The following is a 19985-nucleotide window of genomic DNA, read 5'->3' on the forward strand; positions in this document are numbered from 1 at the left end:
GACGAGCAGCATCTCCTCGAATAAAGGCTTCAACAACGGGTTGACTAAAATGAGGATCCTAAATGGCATGAGCAATAGATCTTACGTGTAAAGGTTGCCATATTTATTTGAATCCTATAGGAAGATAAGTTTTCTTTGATTGTGCCAAAAGAATTTTAACGTGAGGTATGACCTCATGTTTTTTTCCTATTGAATTTGCACTACAAGATTCTTATAGGATTATTTCTTATATGATATTTTTTCTATGAATCAAACAATTAGTGTAGGAAAATTTAAGTTTTCAATAATTTAAAATAAATTTTCATGTGTGCATTTGAACATTCTATGTTTACACACAAGTTTTGGGGAAAATAATATTTCGTGCAACCTGTGTAAAAAACACAAAAATATCCATAAATAGTTACGTTGAAGCATTAAAATTTATCTTTTTTTCACGGGTCACAAAAATATTCATTTCTCCTGAAAATTGTGTACGAACATAGAATGTATAGCAAAACTTTATTTCATTTTTGTATATTTTAAAATATGTTTTCACAAATTATTTTAAAATATTTCAGTTACCCGTGGGCAGTATTGGATTTCTTGTTCCAGACACAACTGAATGATATGAAAACTCGAACGAGACTACTCGTCTAGTCGCGAGTCATACAATGTAAGACATTTCTATAACCAGTATATGAGTTAACATGTTGTAATAGCGTTTTAGGTTATAATAGAAGACGTTTTGGCGAGCTTATCTAGCTCGCCAAAACGTCTTATTGAAGTAAACAAGAAAGTTGATGGATGACCGGCATATACATGTTTTTCGTCGACGCAGTCACTGTTCTTAGAATTAGCTAAAGTAATGATATGGAGTACCGACCGTTTAAACTGCCCGTGATCATCATGCATTGTGTCGGATTGCTATAATCCTCGGTGATGGCCATTCACACAAGATAAAGATAGGCCCCGACGGGCAGACCACCGAACACGTCACTTGACTGATCCACCGAACCAGAGCGTTGGTTGTTGGTAGTCTGGTAGACTTGATCCCTATTTCCCACTCTTGGAATACAGTAGTTAGTACCCGCTAGCCGCTACTGGGCTTTGCCGAGAAAAATTAAGCACGAGAATATACCCTGGAGATGCTACATGTCGTCTATGAATCATCATCATCGATCTATGTCCATGGCTGAAGCAGGCAAGCAGGAGTCCATGCATGTGCCTCCCTCTGGCACTAGCTAGCCTACCCAGCTCCAGGTCGCCTGGCAAAATTTGGAGGGCGTGCAGCAAGTACCGCTGTCCTCTGCTGGTCTCTTCGCTTTTCCTAGCTCCTAGCTCAAAATATCGGTATCTTTGGTGTGGTACGCAGGCACGCCCACACGCGAAAGGAAGCGTTAGATTTCGGCCTACGCGGGGTGAAGCTTTGGTGTCACGGTGACGTAATGTGTATTTGGTGTATAGTACCTGAGAATCCAATAATAATTATTATTATTCTTCTTCTTCTTATAATAATAATAATAATAATAATAATAATGAAATCTGAAACACGTGCGGTGAAGAACTCTTTGAGAACACGAAAGCCATGGAGCTGGAGAAAAAATATAGGCCATAGTTCCACAAAATGCTATCTGGATCCCGGGCTCCAGTGAGCATCGAATTTTGAAAGAAAACTCGATTTTTTTTTTATCATTATGAAATTCTTAATGGATGGCATGTGCAAATACGCAGTATAAAATTTCATTTTTGCACAAAATTAGAAAGACAAATATGCATACACAATTTTCAAATCGGGCTACTCCCTTGTTCATTACTTGCATAACAAGAACATAAAGTTCACTACAAGTTTTAGAAATACAAATAAAGGAAGCAAGAAGAGAGGACACTTTCACTCAAGATAGGAAACAGTGTTACGAGTGTTTCGATATCGAAACATCCACTACATGACAAAAACCTGCTTGCACTAATCTATACTCCGGGAGAAGTATGGATACAACTTCAGATAACATCCTACCACAGACAAGCAGCTCCTAAACAAAGACAAGAGCTAGATCTGTAGCCACCAAAAAACAAAACCTTGGGCAGCCGTGATTGCTAGACTCTGCACGATCAGGAAATGCACTTATATAGATGCGGGGAATTGGTTTTAGATATTCAGAAACTTTTGCACTACATCTCTTGTTAATTCTTCTCAAAACTTTGAGCTAACTCGCCTCACATCGTCCCCTATGATTTGTCCGAACAATAGGTCATTCAGAAATGTTTACTCTATGATTGGAATCTCCGTATAATCTATTATAATGGATTTTTGAAATTTCCACGTCATCTAAAGTTGGTAAAAATGGAACCCCATACAATAGGCTCACATACAAAGGCCACCGGCCGACTATCTGAATTTTGCTCTATTTTTTTTTGTAGCATAAGAGAATTTCAAAAAAGATTTATGGGGTATTACCACGCCTGCTCCATTGAGGGATAAAAAATTATATAGAGGATGAACGCGGAGCGCAAAAGAAAGAAGGATTACAAAGGTAGTCACCCTAGCCAAAAGGCCAACATCAAATGAAAATGAAAAAAATAGGAGGGGGGAGGGTTAATAAGTGGAGGAAACTTACCCCTTACAATAGCCGACACTATGAGACTACTGGCGTGGCTCGATTAGCTAAGCCACAAACAACGACGAAAAACCTATAGAGTTGAGACCATGCCACAAACACCCCTGTGATGTCCACATCATCATAAGTTAAAGCATCGTCGAGCCACGCCCCAAGCACAACCAACCGAAGTCATGGAGAAATAATCCACCTCGAGAACCTCGATCGGCCTATCGCTGAACAAGGAGCTCCACATATAAATTCACAAAATGGAAGGCAAGATGACCACCTGAAGGGACTAGACGAAGTACAATGACACCAAATACAAAACTTTCATATGAGTATCGCCAACATTCCCAAAGGGTATAAAATAGCAGAGACAATGCAACAATACTTGTGTGCCACCGGCGAAGCCAAAAGATGGTCCACAACCAAGACTATCGACACCAATGTGCCTGTCACAATGGGGAAAAATGCAGCACGCTACACAATGGACCTAGAGCATCTAAGAAACTTCTTGTGGGTCACCTCGAATTCAAAGCAAGCCCCCGCTAGGATAAAAGAGGAAGGGTCATGAAAGGAAAATGTCATTCAATGCCTCATCGGAGATAGAATGACACATTCACAGTAAAAAAAGAAGAGGATAGAATGACACAGAGGCATCTTGATATCCAAATCTAGGGAGACAAGAGAAGGATCACAATGCCAACACGACGCCTCCAAGGAGGAACACGGCAACACTGCAATGCCTCTCCCAACTTGGAAGAGATATACCACACCACTAACGCAAACCTGAACGTGTTACATAGATCTGGCACGAGTTGAGCAGAGGAGAGCCCAAGGCAAACACTAGCAAGGGCTGCTAGAGGCGGGAGGTCCATATGAAGCTATATGAGAACAAGCCCTTCTCAAATAATAAGAGAGGTACCCCATATTGGACGCCTTTTGTCGGATTTATCCCACACCAAACATGACGAAGGAGAGGATCCAAAGTAGTGTCACGATATCCCACCGACGGTCGCCAGTACCGCTAGGCATCGCCGGTGGGAGAACCACAATGAGAAGGAAGAATCCCTCGAGCGTCACATGACGATTTCAGGTATTGAGTTCGCTTGGGCTGCTCAAGGCATTTTTTTTCTTCTTCAACATGAGCAATTGTTCTCCAGCAGAAAAGTGACGTGTCAGGAATTAGGATTAATATCGTCCTAATCCAGTTTAACATTTCTAGAAATAGATGCCCTGACGCAAATTAAGTTGCAGGTGTGCTAAAACAAGATTAGAGTTGAGTGGTTTAGTGTCTCACTCCACTCCACATGCGCCGCACACGCTTCGTGCCATCCCGGCAATAACCAAACTCCGCAGGCACGCACACGCAAAACGGCCAGCCCTATAAAACCGCAGCGCCATCCTCGCATCCGACCCGCACCGCACCAACCAACCAACCAAACATCCCAACCCAACCCCGTCACGACCAACAACTAACCCAACCGTGCGCCCCTGTCCCGCGCGCGCGCGCTCGCACTCGCTCTCCACCACCTGAACAACCGTCCGGCTCGGCTCGCTCGGCGTGGCGCCGCTGGAGAGGATCGCCGGTGCGGGGCGGCTCGCCGGCGACGGGCCGTTTTGGTTATGAGAGGGGACCTCCGCGCGGCGCCTAGCACCGCTCCTAACAGCGTCGTCGACCCCTGTTGCGGCGGCGGCATGGACGGCCTCCTCGTCTTCGTCTTCTACCTCTCGCTTCCTATACGTGGCGCCCGCCTCCGCTCCTCAGCCTCCTCCTCTAATTGCTAGCCCCCGCCGGCCGGCCCGGATCGGTCTCTCTCTCTCGCCGCGCACCGCACCCTCCGATCTCTGCCTCTCTGTAAACTCTGTTCCGATCCGACTCCATTCTCCCTGCAGCTGGGTTCGTCTGACCGCGCCGGAGGATGGACCAGCCGCCGAACGCCTTCGCCGCCGGAGGTACGTGCCCGATCACCCCTCTCTTGTTCCCTCCCTGGTTTTTTTCTTACAGTTTCGTGTGCTCAACGGCCACATAAATTAGCTTCCCCCGCTGCATCAAATCCACTGCCTAACTACGTAGTACAAGTTGTTTGAACTGGCGTGTGCGTAATTGTTAGTACTAATTGTAGAATATAATTGTTTCAAGGTCAAGTGGCGTATTACCAGTAGAAATTAGGAAGCTATGTCTATCTAGCGGGATGTTGCTGTCTGGACTGACGTCTCAGTCGTGCTTGACACTGTGACAGTTCACTGTCTTCTCCAAATGCCAAAAGGCCAAAAATTATTGGACCAGAATCATTCGTTCGATTCATTTGATGCTGATAGGGGACCACCAATCATGTTTGGGGCCTTCATAAAAGGAAAATTAGATATACACAAAATGATGGTTCTTAATATGATTGATGAGCCGAGATATTTTTTCATAACAAGGAGATTACTCATTTATTAATGAAACAAGGAGTTTTTTTTTGGTGACCTCAACTGAATCACCTTAAGGTAGATACAGAAAAGTGATGCAACCACATGAGAATCGGAAACAATGAATATTACAGGCGAAGCAACAAAATCGTGGCAGTAACAGAGAATATTGCATGTAAAGCCAGGGACTGGTGATGGCAACTCCCAAGTGAATCTGTGAAAGGGATGTAGAACAAGTTTCCGAAAAACTGTGGCCACTAGACAGTTAAAAGAAATACTTTTGTGTTTCAAAGAAAACAAATTGAGAATAGCATCCAAGGTCTATCTGCTCCTTATTCTGGTTTGCCTTCTTTTTATGGAATATGCTGCTGCATCGGTTAATCCATACTGCTGCGCATCGAATAATTCTAGGGATCGTTCAGGCTGGTGTGTTCCGACATTATAAATCATTCATGGCATATTCCTGATAATGTCCTGTCACTCCCTAGAAGACGTACAGTTCTATTCAGGTGGCTTTTCATATGCTAGAACAGGCAACTGTCTATGTCCAGTAGGAGATTTAACACACACAAAATTCAGTATAAATTGACACACATAAGTGGCAATTTTACTATCTGCTTATTCAGGTAGATGCTTGAGAAATGCCTTATACGTGATAAATAAGTGAATTTAACGCTTATTCTCTTCGTGATTCCAGGTCTTTTTGGTCAGCACATTGATGGGCAAAATGCTTCTCCGCCTTCTGTAATTGTGATTGGTGGAGGGATTTCAGGCATTGCATCTGCTCGTGCACTGTCAAATGCTTCATTTAAGGTAAATTGTCTCTGGAGAATGAAAATATGAAATATTTCTGTTTCAGATTCTGTACAGTGTACTATCCAAAAGCAGTTAGTAAAACTAGTGCTTAATGCACACCTACAGGTCACATTGTTAGAGTCGCGAGACCGACTTGGTGGCCGTGTGCATACTGACTATTCTTTTGGCTGCCCAATTGACATGGGAGCATCTTGGTTAGTTGCATCCTAGAACTAGTATTTAGTTGTGTTTCTTCATCTTGCATTGAGTTTATACAGAGTGATCTCATGGCTTTATCATGTGATTCAGGTTGCATGGTGTATGCAATGAGAATTCTCTGGCGCCATTGATTAGGCTTCTTGGGCTTAGATTATATCGCACCAGTGGTGATAACTCTGTGCTTTATGACCATGATTTGGAGAGGTAGTTCATTTTCCATATTGGCATATGTGTATGTTCCTCCTTTAACTTTGTTGGCTTTCTTTCTCTTACATTTTTTTTCCTTTTTTATTAGTTACGCTCTCTTTGATAAGGATGGTCGTCAAGTCCCCCAGGAGATAGTAACCAAAGTCGGGGAAATATTTGAGCAAATTCTGAAAGAGGTACTGCAACCATTTGCATTTAAATGTTATCTTCTTATTTTTTCGGTAAAGCAAATTCTTATTGCAACCATGCTTCCAATCTTCTTATTGTCTCATTGTATCAGTTATAACCTTCTTGTGAATACTGCAGACGGTGAAAGTTAGAGATGAAAATGCAAACGACATGCCTCTTGTTCAAGCCATCTCAATTGTGCTTGACAGGAATCCACATCTAAGGTAAGTGGAGTACAGCAGATTTTTTAATTTGGGATGATGAAGTCTCAATGCAGCTGTGAAATGACTAAAATATGTGCATATATCTTTACAGGCTTGAGGGTTTTCAATATGAAGTATTGCAGTGGTGCATTTGTAGATTGGAAGCATGGTTCGCTACGGACGTGGATAATATATCTTTGCAAAATTGGGATCAGGTATGTAGTAGGAACTGCTTGAAATACTCGTATGTAACATGTGCTCGTTTGTCTTGCCCCACTTGGGCTGATATGAGCTGCATGGGTGTGTATTTATACTATGACACATGTCAAGTGTACCGAGCTTTGCAAATTTGCAGGAACATGTTCTTACTGGTGGACATGGGCTTATGGTGAATGGCTATGATCCGGTTATCAGAGCACTCTCTCGAGATCTTGATATCCACCTGAACCACAGGTACACACAGCGGCATATCATTATGATCCAATAATTCACATGGATAAATTGATAAGTCATTTCTGAGGCCCAAATAGACAGCTTCTTATTCCATCCTTCTTGTGATCAGGGTTACCAAAATCATCCAGCGGTATAATAAAGTGATTGTATGTGTGGAAGACGGGACAAGCTTTGTTGCAGATGCTGCTATAATAACGGTCCCTCTCGGTGTACTCAAAGCAAACATCATCAAGTTTGAACCTGAACTCCCAGACTGGAAACTAGCAGCGATCACTGATCTTGGTGTTGGCCTCGAGAACAAGATAGCCCTCCGGTTCGACACAATATTTTGGCCAAATGTAGAAGTACTGGGTAGGGTTGCACAAACATCGAATGCCTGTGGTTACTTTCTTAACCTTCACAAAGCCACAGGGCATCCAGTCCTTGTATGCATGGTGGCAGGCAGATTCGCCTACGAAATGGAGAAGCTGTCGGATGAAGAATCCGTTAACTTTGTCATGTCACAGCTCAAGAAAATGCTACCATGTGCCACTGAACCGGTAAAGCTTTAGATGCTTATTTTCACATTCTCCAAAGTGATTGAAGTATTTCAGAATTTGTATGGTAGCTTTGAAAGTTCTAACCGCTTCTGCTACACATTTTCAGGTTCAGTATTTGGTTTCACGGTGGGGAACCGACCCAAATTCACTCGGTTCCTACTCATGCGACTTGGTGGGGAAACCAGCTGACTTGTATGAAAGATTCTGTGCTCCGGTGGGCAACCTGTTTTTCGCCGGGGAGGCCGCCTGCATCGACCACTCTGGGTCCGTGCACGGTGCGTATTCATCAGGTATTGACGCTGCAGAGGACTGCCGAAGGCGCCTCTCGACTCAGCTAGGTATCTCCGATCTGTTCCAGGTCGGCAAGATTGCCATGAGGGAGGAGATGGCTGAAGTCATGGTCCCCCTCCAGATATCCAGGCTGTGAGAGAACAAACCTGTCTATTTAGCACCATGTTGTTCTGTTAACATCGTAGCTGATTCGTGTGCCGTATATGCCTCCAAAACTAGACAATCTCTCTGTTTGATCTTTGATGTAACTCTGAATAACATGCAGAATTAATCTCTCTGATGTCATTGATATTGCTCTTTTCATCAATTATGTGGTACTCTTATGTTTCGATTATGTGGTACTCTTTAGTTGTGTTTGGCATTGCAGTGAATTATTATATTTCATACGCCCAACCAATTTTTGCATGTTTTAATTTGTTTGACCCACTTTAACTATTAATTTCCTATAATATATTATTAAAATAATCACCTCACAACATGATTCGACAACCGCAAACTTAGCCTAAAGCAAAGAGGGGATTGCCTAGCATTGTTTCATCTGCATAATCTGATGTCTATCGGATCTTTCTTAGGGCCGAAGGTCGCCATCCCACCCCACCCCCACCCGCCTACCTTAGTTTTTTTAATTAAAGAATATCCTTAATTGCTAGGCTTAAATATCATGTACTCCCACTGTTCCATAGATTCATAGATTCAGATGTATCTATACATGAGTATTTCTTAAAATTCTAACATAAATGTCTTTCATGGTCCCCTCAACTTTCTATGTCAAGCTCCACCACTATATATAGAGAACCTTGTGGTGCCCAAGTTCGCATCTATAGGAATAATTCGTAATCTTGTGGGCCAAAAAAATGGCACCAATTCCATGGTTACATCGTGTGAGACAACGCACAGTTTTTATTATTCGGTTCAGTAGCATCAAATATAAATACCACTTTACTCTTAAAGGTATTGTTAAACCAAATGTTTGACCTCTTCAACTTCCAAGACCCTCGGCGTTTTGCAGAGCAATTTTGCCATGTATAGTGGTTTTTCCACGACGATGTGCAGAGGGAGGAGAACGCAAGGCAATTCAGATGGAGGCCGAGAAGATGGGTGCTTCTGGTGGCTACACAATAGCATGAAGAAGGAGCAAACATTGTTATCTACACAGATATTCATCTACCATCGTGTTTGCATAGGCTTGGAATCCTTGCATAAACCCTAATCAAATAAATGAAGTGATATCCTAATTCTTTTAAATTTTTTGACAAGTTTTCAATTAAAAGTTTGTTCTGAAGCGATATTTATCACAACTTTTATAATTTAAGAATTTCATGATACAATGAAGTTGCTTTTTTTGTGGAAGTTGCCTTGCAAAGAAATAAAGTAAATTCGACAACAAGAGTCAAACTATTTATGATCTTAAAAACACCGTTGTTACTATTCATATAACCGAGAAATAACTCTCTCGAAGTCAACATAAGAACGATCCGGTTTGAACTTTGCGATTCCTACATATACAATGATGAGCTATTCATAGAGGGTTGCTAAAAAGAATTTGATGAGGAATAAGTACTAACATAGTTTTTTAGTTTTGGCGCCTGGTTTCGTTGCCAATGAAAATGAAATCCGGAGGATCAATGTTATTCTTTTTTAAAAATAAAAAAATGTATAAAATAGTACTACTACAATCAATAAACTTTATCTCCTTTGCAAATGTAACTTTTTTAGAAAGTTAATTTATAACTTTTTAAATAAAAAGACTTAAATTTTAGAAGGACGTAATAGTATACTATAGTACCGAGGAGGGCAAAATTAGAAAAGAACATACACGGTTGGTGCCATGGTGGCCCACTTGCACACGCCTTGGATATTCCGAGAAAATATCTCACCTGCAACCCAACGCAAGCTTGCAAACCAAACCGGAAAGAACCAGCCGGCTTCCCCGAGCCGCCCGTCCGTCCGTCTCCGTGTCGCGGCCGACTTCCTCCGTCCGTCCGTCTATATAATGCGGCGCCCGCCTCCACTTCCCACCACGCAAACGCCATCCCAAAACCAGATCACGCCGCACCGCCGCCGGAGGAGAGGAAGAAGGAGCGGAACTCGTCCTCCGCCGCTCGCCGAGTCGATCGCATCGCCGGCGAGGAAAGGAAAAGAAGGGATCCGCCCTCGCGCGCGTTGCCGGTTTGGAGCCAGACAGGGTTATGAGCTGCCTCACGCTCCGCCGCTCCTCCGACGCCAGCCGCCTCCAGGACGGCCTCCTCGTCTTCGTCTTCTTCATCTCGATTCCCATACGTAATCTGAATAATCGTGCCCTCACTACTAGTAATTGTAGTAGTAGCACCGCCGGTCTCTTGTAAACTGCGATCGTGCTCGGTGCCGTGTGTGTGTGGACGGAGGCGTGCTCTTCTGCTTCTCTGTCTGCGTATTCTCCTTCTTCTCGTTCGGCGACGGCCGCAACCGCGGCTATGGATCCCAACAGCTTCAAAACCGGAGGTACGGTGATATCTCTTCTTTTTTTGTCCTGTAATTTCTCTGATTTTGGCGGTACCTGTTAGATCTTACTTAAAGGGGGAATTTTGCGTGCTGAATGGGGATTAAGAACAGGATTGCTGGATCTAATCATCCAATTGCGGTCATAACTGAGAAAAAAATAGAAATTTTGTTGCAATGCTCACATAGAGTTTTACCCTTTGATCCCGCGCTTATAGGCCATCTGCTTCCAACAACCAACAATATATACATAAGATTGCTGAATTTAATCATTCTATTGCGATGATAATCGAGCAAAAAATTTGTAGTATTTTGATGGCTATGCTCATATAGATTCTGTCCCCTTTTGATCCCTTTACACAAGATTGCTGAATTTAATCATTCAATTGCAATGATAATCGAGGGGAAATTTTGTAATATTTTGGTGGCTATGCTCATATAGATTCTGTCCCCTTTTGATCCCCTTTCACATGGTCTGATTGGTAACAATTCCTCTGCATTGTCGTATTTTAGGCCTTTTGCTTCCAACAATCGAGAGGCGGTGCGCTTCGCCTCCATCGGTCATCGTGATCGGCGGTGGCATCTCGGGGATTGCGGCAGCCCGTGTCCTTTCCAATTCATCTTTTGAGGTGACTGTTCTGGAGTCGAGAGATCGTATCGGTGGCCGTGTGCACACCGACTACTCCTTCGGATGCCCCATTGATATGGGCGCCTCATGGTTAGTCTCTCTTAAATTGATTCATGGGAACAATCCTCTGTTGATTTTGGTTTACATGATCGTTTACTAACTTGTGCTGGTGTTGGTGGAAAAATTCAGGTTGCACGGTGTCAGTAATGAGAATTCTCTAGCACCATTGATCGGCCATCTTGGGTTGAGGTTATATCACACTAGTGGTGACAACTCTGTTCTGTATGACCATGATTTGGAGAGGTAATTTCAGCACTTGGAGTTTACCTTTCCAATCCACATACTTAATTGCTGTTCTTAAATCTCACTGTGTTAATCTATTTCTTCACAGCTGTTCACTCTTCGATAAGAATGGCCTTCAAGTCCCAACGGAGACAGCTGCTAAAGTTGGCTTAATATTTGAGAGAATCCTTAAGGAGGTAAATAGTTATTAATTCTCCTAAGGTGTACTTGGATCTATTAACTCCCCTAAGTAGTACTTCGAACTTTCTTTAGTGAAAAATTGGAGCTAACTGTAATTCTCTTTGTATTGTGTGTTGCAGACAGTGAAACTCCGTGATGAGCAGGAACATGACATGCCCCTTCAACAGGCAATCTCAATGGTGCTCGAGAGGCATCCTGATCTAAAGTATGTATAATCTTGTATCATCCTGACATGCAATGATATGCTTATAAATTGGATGATTACAGAACAAGAGGCGTACTGATATTGTGACCGTTTTTTAGGCTAGAAGGGCTAGATGATCGAGTCATGCAATGGTGTGTCTGCCGGCTGGAGGCATGGTTTGCTGCAGATGCAGATGAAATATCTCTGAAGAACTGGGATCAGGTTAGCACACATCATTTGACCCCATTAAGCATTTATCTATAGTAACATCCTATGGTGACACACAACAAAAAAGAAGACCCTCCAGCTGTTTAGATCCTTTACTTATCGCTGAATTATCATCCTATGTGCAGGAACATGTTCTTACTGGTGGTCATGGTCTGATGGTTGATGGATACTATCCTGTAATTCAGGCTCTTGCTCAAGGTCTTGACATCCGTCTTAATCAGAGGTGAGTACTTTTAAAATTCCCAGCATATATTATGCAAGGAATAATTTCAGTATGCCTGTCACACATATTCTCTTAAACTCTGCTATTATGACCTTGCCAAGTACTACTCCATATATAAAATACTAAGTTAAACATGCTATTTGAGTAAAACCATGTTCATTTTGAAACTTCAGTGTGTTCCTTCTTTACATGCACTTGCTGATTGCAGTTGCTAGATACTTTTACTTACCTTGCCATTCCTACACATTCAGAGTAACCAAAATCGCCCGCCAATACAACGGAGTGACGGTCACCACCGAGGACGGCACGCAACACTCGGCCGACGCGTGCATAATCACGGTGCCGCTCGGCGTGCTCAAGGCGAACATAATCAAGTTCGAGCCTGAACTCCCCCCATGGAAGAGCTCCGCCATCGCCGACCTCGGCGTCGGCATAGAGAACAAGGTGGCGATGCACTTCGACAGGGCCTTCTGGCCCAACGTGCAGGTGCTGGGGATGGTCGGGCCGACCCCGAAGACCTGCGGCTATTTCCTGAACCTCCACAAGGCCACCGGAAACCCGGTGCTCGTCTACATGGCGGCCGGCCGGTTCGCCCAGGAGGTGGAGAAACTTTCCGACAAGGAGGCTGTGGCCCTTGTCATGGCTCACCTGAGAAAGATGGTGCCTGGCGCCACTGAACCCGTAAGCCATTTTCTGTCTGAGAATCGATAACTTATCTGCATTTTTTGATGCTTGATCATTTGAACTAACCATGCCCATGATCTTGTGTTGCAGACGCAGTACCTGGTGTCGCGGTGGGGCTCGGACCCGAACTCCCTGGGGTCATATTCATGCGACCTGGTGGGGAAACCGTCAGACGTGTGCGAGAGGTTCTCGGCGCCGGTGGACAGCCTGCTGTACTTCGCCGGGGAGGCGGCCAGCGCGGAGCACTCGGGCGCGGTGCACGGCGCCTACTCGTCTGGCATTGACGCGGCGCAGGAGTGCCGGACGCGGCTGCTGATGCGGAAGGGCGTGCCGGACCTCGTCCAGGTCGCCGCCGCCTGCGAGGAGATGGCCGACGTCGTCGCCCGCTCCAGATTTGCCGCACCTAGAAGATGATGAAGGAGAGATGCAGCCAAGCTGCGTTCTGCCATGCCCGATTAATCTGCTGACTGACAGAAAGAGTGTCATTCTGCAATCGATCCAGATTACTGATATATTCTAATTTTTTCGTGTTGCATTTGATTCAATAAGTCGAGACCAGTGAGGGTGTTGCTGTACCCGTACACTATATTTCTTGGAACTATTGGTGATTTGCTATTATTATTGTTATCTAATTTATCATTTATCATTCCTGGTAATTCAAGAGAAGAGCTGGGGACTGAATCTTGTACTCCGTACTACGATTTTTTTTGTTTGAAATAACCACATATTTTATTACGTAATCCATTTACAAATGTTATACATGTGGCCACCATATAAGACAAACATAGATATCAAGCAACTTTGCATAAAAGAACCCCGCAAGTAAAATTACAATTTCACCTTTGGAGAACCTTGTGCCACGCAGAATCACCCTCCACGGTAGACTGCCCGTCGTACGTAGATCTAGGAGAACATCATTGCATACAAGGATGCTTTTTGAGCCGATGAACCAGATCTCCACAAGAGACGAGTTCGAGACTTTGGGGGAATTTCCCTATGGTCACCACATCCTGACACCATGAACTTCATCCGATGTAGTTGAAGAAGAGCAACGTCGCTTTTTGAGCCGATGAAAGCGACGAGACCTAGGCTTTGGGGGAATTTCCCTATGGTCATCACATCCTGACGCCATGAACTTCATCCAATGTAGTTGAAGAAGAGCAACTTCGCCGTCCAGCCACCATCCACGCGCCCAACTGCAAGACTCCAAACACAGGCAACCGATGTGATTGTGACCTGCAAGAGTGTTGAACACCGACCACTAGACACAAATCTCACTGGATCCACAGACCGGCAAGACAACCAGGCCACCTACCCCACGACGCCACCGGTTGAAGGAACGTAGGCCACCTGCCCCACGACGCCACTGGTTGAAGGAACGTCGAGATGGAGAAAAAGCAGAAGCAAATTATTCCGACGCGACGCCATCTCTTCCACAAAACAGGGTTTCAAGGGAGCACTAGGCCTACCCTATCTACGGGCCAGATCCGAAAATCTTGGGTCCCCACACCCTCGCGTCGCCGGAGCGGTTGACGGAGGAGGCAGGGACCAGCGGCAACGCCGGTGAAGTTGGGGGCAGTGGGTTTGCCGCCCAGATCGCTTTTCCTCAGGGTTGGGCAAACAAAAAATACATGAATTTGCATGTGGGTACTACGAATTATTCTTGTATGAACATGAATTTGCATGATTCTTTTGCGTGTGGTGCGTACTTGGGCTAGAAACGTTTGTTCTTCGTCTGTCTGCACCGTGATAGCAACTTGCTTTTGTTGCTTGCAAAGGGTGGGAGACAAGTGCAGGGCGACGTGTCCAGTTCGTGATGCCGGATGACGTGGCTGTAAGCGTGGCTGCTAGATGACGTGGCCAGTTTGCCGGCCGGTGCTTCCAGGTTGTCGCCGGTGGGCGGTGGCCGGCAACGTCGACGGCGACGCGAGCGGTTTGCGCGAGACAGCTGAATCTGAATCTTGCTGCGAAGCCACCGGTCCAATTTTCAATTGCTGCACGTGCTCCCACCGCTTAGTCCCGGGCCCACATGGTGGGCCCCACCACGTGCCAGCCCAAGTCGTCATTGCCCAGAAGCAGCAGCTCGCCTTCCTGCTCGTCGTCCGTCTCGAAGTCGAACACGAAACAGGCGACGAAAAAAAAAATCTGTCTGCCCTCGTTCGTCGCCCCTCGCCGGCGAGAGATGTCGGCGATGTCCCGCGCGATCCGGGCCTTGGGCGGCGGCCCCGCGTCGCGGCGGAACCTCTCCGTGGCGCCGTCCAAGGAGGCGCCCGCGGCGGCGGCGGCGGTGTTGGCGGGGCGGAAGGCCGGGCAACGGGATCCGGGGGAGGACGGGAGCCGCGTGCAGTGGGTGTTCCTGGGCTGCCCCGGGGTGGGCAAGGGAACCTACGCTGGTCGCCTCTCGCGCCTCCTCGGCGTGCCCCACATCGCCACCGGCGACCTCGTCCGCGACGCCCTCGCCTCCCAAGACCCCCTCTCCAAGCAGGTACTGCTCGCCTCCGCCCCAATCTCCATGTGGATTTCTCGCGAATTTCTTATATCTGGAAGTCAACTGCGTGACATGATTTAGTAGCTAAAAGTAATTTAGTTGACTTGCTCCCTTCACACAGTGCCGATTTATAACCAGGAATCTAATAAAGCAGGTATATGTTCAGTGTAGAAAAGTTAGGTTAAATTTCTTAGGAGAGACCAATCCAAGCCAGAGATTGTGCCATTTCGTACATAGCAGACAGCACATCCCGTAGAACAAAACTGGCAACACTTTTTATCATTTGAAACACCCGTCAGATACAGCATATCCAATTGCACAACCTGAAAGGATCACAGCTGCACGAACTGTTGAGCATTTGTTTAGCAGTCAGAACATTGCTGACTTGACTGATTTTGTGCCAGCGGTTCATTCGGATTATAGCAAATAAGTCGACTTATGGAATAAGTTCTGGGAACAAAATATATTCGGTAAACGAAGCCTATAAAACCTCACAAGCCTGTCAAAGTGTCAAGTCTATAATACACCCCATTACAAGTGATCATAAGGCCTAGTTCATGGATGCAGTAATTTTACAGTCTTTAGTTTGGTTAATGGACCATTCGAAACCCTTTATGACCACTTACTGTTTGTGCCTCTCTACTTAGACGTTGTTGTATATCTCCCATTCTCTTGATCATTATGTCTGCTTTGTTTCCAGCTTGCTGAAATTGTGAATCATGGAAAGCTGGTGTCTGATGAGATCATCATAAATCTCTTGTCAAAGCGACTCGAGGAGGGAGAAGAAAAGGGTGAATTGGGTTTCATACTTGATGGATTTCCAAGAACTATAAGACAAGCGGTGAGCTAGTTATTTCACCTGACTGTAAGTATGCAAGACATATACTTGCATCTTCTCAGTTCAACCTTATCATTACGGGATGACATCATGGAACATGCGTGCAGTTTCAGAGCAATATCATGGAATTTTATTCTAGTAATAATCTTATCTGTGTTAGTGTTAGTTTTAGTTTTAGTATGCTTTGAGATCAACAAACATCAACCGAGTTTTCAAACTTATCTGCTGATAGGGGTACCTGTATGTAATTATACTGTGCTTTTTTTAGGAAATACTGGAGGGAGTCACGGATATTGACTTGGTAATCAATCTCAAACTTCGAGAAGAAGCTCTTCTTGCGAAATGCATTGGTAGAAGGAAGTGTAGCCAGTGTGGAGGAAACTTCAACGTGGCCTCCATCGACATTGAGGGCGTGAATGGTGGCCCTCGAATGTATATGCCTCCACTACTACCTCCTCCAGAGTGCGAATCGAAGTTGATTACTAGAGCAGATGATACCGAAGAGGTGGTAAAGGAGCGATTGCGTGTCTACCATGATTTGGTATGTACCAGAGAATATTCATATTTTCTTTGATCTGAACAATCAATTCTCACTAGTATGGTGTGTGTAGCTATGTTTAAATGCAGACGATGTCAATTAGTGATTTTTTCTGTATAAAAAAATGATGCTTGGATTTACATGTATGAAATACGGAGACGTAGATATGCTGGTTATTTTATATGGTATATATCACTGATATTAATCTACTTCACACTTAATGCTCATGTATCAACGCTAGTTTGATGTGTATTTCCTTGTTCCAAATTCAGCAATGAGCACACTTCACCTCAAAACTTGAAACTACATTACATAACTAATATAGCAGCATTCCCTCCTTTTATTAGTATAGGCGTGTAATGTTTTATATATATCTTTGAATGTGTGAAATACCAAGATGTACTACCATTCAGCCAATTGACACTTCAGAAATTATGTTCATTCTTTGTTCAAAATTCAGCAATGATTCATCTGATAAACTTGATAATATATTATGGAACTCGCATAGCAATCTTTGTTCCTTTTATATTATTAGTATAGGCTCAGAATATTTCCTTTATATGTTGGACTGTTGCTCTATTGCTCACTGCAAGCTGCAGCATCCTGTTATCCTTTTTCTAAGTAATAATTGTTACCTGTTCAAAACAAAAGTAACTTGTCATCTTTGCAGTGTGAACCAGTGGAGGATTTCTACAGGGCACGCGGCAAACTCTTGGAGTTCAATTTACCAGGAGGAATTCCCGAATCATGGCCGAAACTACTGCAGGCTTTGAATATAGAAGACCCTGACAACAAAAGATCTGCTGCAGCATAGTTTTCGTTTGTGTTAAACATGCGTATTACAACATATTTGTAGCCTATGTCAAACGTAGCTACCCAACAGGCAATTCATAGCATCTCTACAAAGTAGCTCATTCGGGGCCATTATTTGATCTGGCACTCAAGATTGTATAGCTGATTGATCATTGATCATGCAAGTTCGATGGGCTTGCTAGTGGTATTCTTTAAATGCTTATGCCTTAAGGACAGATTGTATATAACCGACATTTGAGCTTGTAGTCCGCTGATAAAGCACTGCTTCTGGACAGAAGCCACACATCAACCATTCTTATGAAAATATTATGCATTCTTGTGGTATGGCTGAGACTCAGAATGTTTTACCTGCTAGTCGAGCTTTTTGGTTACTTTTTTCGAGAATGGCTTTTGGTTATGTTTGCTTCATGCTTCAGTCAACTGAACCTCAAAAATTATTGTTATTCTTTGATCCAAGTTCAGCAAGGAGTGCATTTCATCTGCCAAGCCTGGAAGGCTGGAACTATATATTGGAGCAGTCTCATGATTATATACTTTCTTTTTGTCGTGAATCTCATTATTATAGATTCAGAATGTTGTCTTTGACGTGGCTCTTTTGCTTAGCATCTGTTTGCAAAAAGTGAACCAGTGGAGGGAATTTACAGAACACGGGGGAACTCGAGTTCAATTTTATAATCATGAGGAGTATGTGAACCATCGACGTTGCTTTGGGTCATCGACATTGAGTCCTCCTTGCTCGTGGAGCCAAAGGATGATGTCGACATTGCGGTTGCTGAGGCCAATGCTTCCATCGTCGAACCCGAGTAGATCGGTTCCGATCGATGGAGTGTTCCTTGTGTTCTCACGTGGAAGTTGAAAATTCCGATCACCAGATCCACCTCCAAGCCAAGGTTATCCACAGCCGGGAGAAGGGCGGCGGGTATGGACAGAAATTTATCAAGCCAAAATGCAACTGATCACCCGATATCATCGAGTTGTTGCTTGAAGAAGAAGTCGCCGAACTCATGCTTCCGACGCCCAATCTTCGCACAGACGTCGCCGATTGACAAGGGTTAAACTTGGCAATGTCCACTGATAATGGACTTGGGTTTCAGGAAAGGAGAGCGCTTGTAAGTTAGGACCGATTAGCCAAACTAGGTAGCCGACGAAAATATGATCAAAGGGAAAGTCGCCGAGATTGTATTATGAAAATAGGGTTAGAGGGCTGTTGTGTATTACGAGTTCGAGGTTTCTCCTCGGTGGCTCCTTCTAGCCCTTATATAGTGGGCTAGGCCTCAGAGTCTACCATCAGATCGGTTACATCATGTATATCGGTTTACCCGTTGTGGGCCGAGACTACAATTTTAGATAGCTATTGGGATTCGGCTCCTTGTGATATTTCTTCTTGGGCTTCGCCTATTTCTACCATCATGTCGGTTACATCTGTAAAGGTGGTGAAGATGCCCACGCGGAAGACAGGGTCGCACGGGCTGCCGAAGACCGGCTTGCCCCACCCGAAGTCCACGTGCTGAAACCCGACACGGGGAGTTAGGAGCGACGAGACGCTTCGTTGCGTCTCTGCGGAAACTGCATTGTCGCTGCGCGCCAATAAATTCCGTCGCGAGGTAAACGACAGTTATATTAAACCTGAATGTGCCGCTGACGCGTTAGTCCCGCCATTCACCGCCTCGTATTTCGTTTGTGTCCGGCATGCCCGGAGCGTTCCCTATGGACCGGAGACAGACTCGGGTCACCGAATACCGTATTGGGTCACACCAGACAGAAGGAGACTTTGGGACGCGTGGCTAGCAACGAAATATTATCCGGTGCGTCCCAAATACCTTTGGAACTGCTTTGGAGGGCACGGCTAAAGATGCTCTAAGTACCGTGCATAGGATATTCCGTGCACATATATGTAGTTTGTTGCTTCACCTTTTGTTTGAGATTCACACATCAAAAAAAATCTTTGCATGTACCCTACCCTACACTTATAATCTCTCTGTTATTTTTAATGCATGAATTTAATTTCTAGTGTTGAATTTAAAAGACACATATGTATTAAAATATATATCAGATTAACATTTTGTTCCAATCAGTTTATTTCTTTCAGTTACATCTTTTAAACAAACTTAAAAAGAGCTCTTTTCAATAAAATTCAAAATTTAAATTATGAAAACACATTTAAACATAATGGTACACAATGAAACTCAATGAAACTAGACACAAAAAATTGCGTCTCAAATTAGACTATTAAATATTTTCTAACTTTGATGAACTTGATTTGAGACATAATGAAATAATGTTTAAAAGAAAAAAATCACCAAGTTTCACGAAGTAACAACGTGGTTCATTAAGTTTTAAAAGTAGGATTTCAAAACCTATCAAAAATATTCAGTATTGGTGTCATTCTAAAGCTCCCTTCAGTAGGAAGTCAAATACTTAAATGGTTTGAAAATTAAATTTACGATTCAAAATACGTAAGGTTTAAAGTTTTACAAATAGATGTTGGAGTATGGCTGAGAGGGAATATATAACTGTTAAAATTTGGAATCCTT

At 44.0% G+C, this 19985-nt stretch overlaps 3 protein-coding genes across 3 annotated transcripts; all 3 read left to right on the forward strand.

Moving 5' to 3' along the window:
• Nucleotides 1-4361: 4361 nt before the first annotated feature.
• On the forward strand, nt 4362-8189 carry LOC124676624 (polyamine oxidase 5-like). The gene is made up of 10 exons (XM_047212665.1): nt 4362-4532; nt 5689-5804; nt 5913-6001; nt 6096-6209; nt 6301-6388; nt 6519-6604; nt 6696-6798; nt 6939-7036; nt 7146-7575; nt 7682-8189. The coding sequence occupies exons 1-10, from the start codon at nt 4499-4501 to the stop codon at nt 8000-8002; spliced, it is 1479 nt and encodes a 492-aa protein (XP_047068621.1). The 5' UTR covers nt 4362-4498; the 3' UTR covers nt 8003-8189.
• A 1774-nt stretch (nt 8190-9963) lies between these two features.
• On the forward strand, nt 9964-13430 carry LOC124670462 (polyamine oxidase 4-like). The gene is given in 10 exon segments (XM_047206959.1): nt 9964-10347; nt 10858-11062; nt 11162-11275; nt 11364-11451; nt 11575-11660; nt 11759-11861; nt 11993-12090; nt 12342-12771; nt 12865-13153; nt 13156-13430. Coding segments are annotated over 10 exon segments (1467 nt in total). The 5' UTR covers nt 9964-10319; the 3' UTR covers nt 13182-13430.
• Nucleotides 13431-14956: 1526 nt separating this feature from the next.
• Nucleotides 14957-17696, forward strand: LOC124670463 (probable adenylate kinase 6, chloroplastic). Its single transcript, XM_047206960.1, has 4 exons — nt 14957-15259; nt 15963-16103; nt 16369-16641; nt 17309-17696. The coding sequence occupies exons 1-4, from the start codon at nt 14957-14959 to the stop codon at nt 17450-17452; spliced, it is 861 nt and encodes a 286-aa protein (XP_047062916.1). The 3' UTR covers nt 17453-17696.
• Nucleotides 17697-19985: the final 2289 nt, after the last annotated feature.

Source organism: Lolium rigidum, chromosome 7, assembly GCF_022539505.1.
Source record: "Lolium rigidum isolate FL_2022 chromosome 7, APGP_CSIRO_Lrig_0.1, whole genome shotgun sequence".
Classification (NCBI taxonomy): domain Eukaryota; kingdom Viridiplantae; phylum Streptophyta; class Magnoliopsida; order Poales; family Poaceae; genus Lolium; species Lolium rigidum.

Bases quoted from the DNA above. Each gene is read 5' to 3' on its own strand.
- LOC124676624 (XM_047212665.1), top strand. From the start codon at position 4,499: ATGGACCAGCCGCCGAACGCCTTCGCCGCCGGAG. The intron at 6,389-6,518 runs GTACTGCAACCA...TGAATACTGCAG, and splicing joins TTGAGCAAATTCTGAAAGAG to ACGGTGAAAGTTAGAGATGA. The intron at 6,605-6,695 runs GTAAGTGGAGTA...ATATCTTTACAG, and splicing joins GACAGGAATCCACATCTAAG to GCTTGAGGGTTTTCAATATG.
- LOC124670463 (XM_047206960.1), top strand. From the start codon at position 14,957: ATGTCGGCGATGTCCCGCGCGATCCGGGCCTTGGGCGGCGGCCCCGCG. The intron at 15,260-15,962 runs GTACTGCTCGCC...CTTTGTTTCCAG, and splicing joins AAGACCCCCTCTCCAAGCAG to CTTGCTGAAATTGTGAATCA. The intron at 16,104-16,368 runs GTGAGCTAGTTA...TGCTTTTTTTAG, and splicing joins CAAGAACTATAAGACAAGCG to GAAATACTGGAGGGAGTCAC.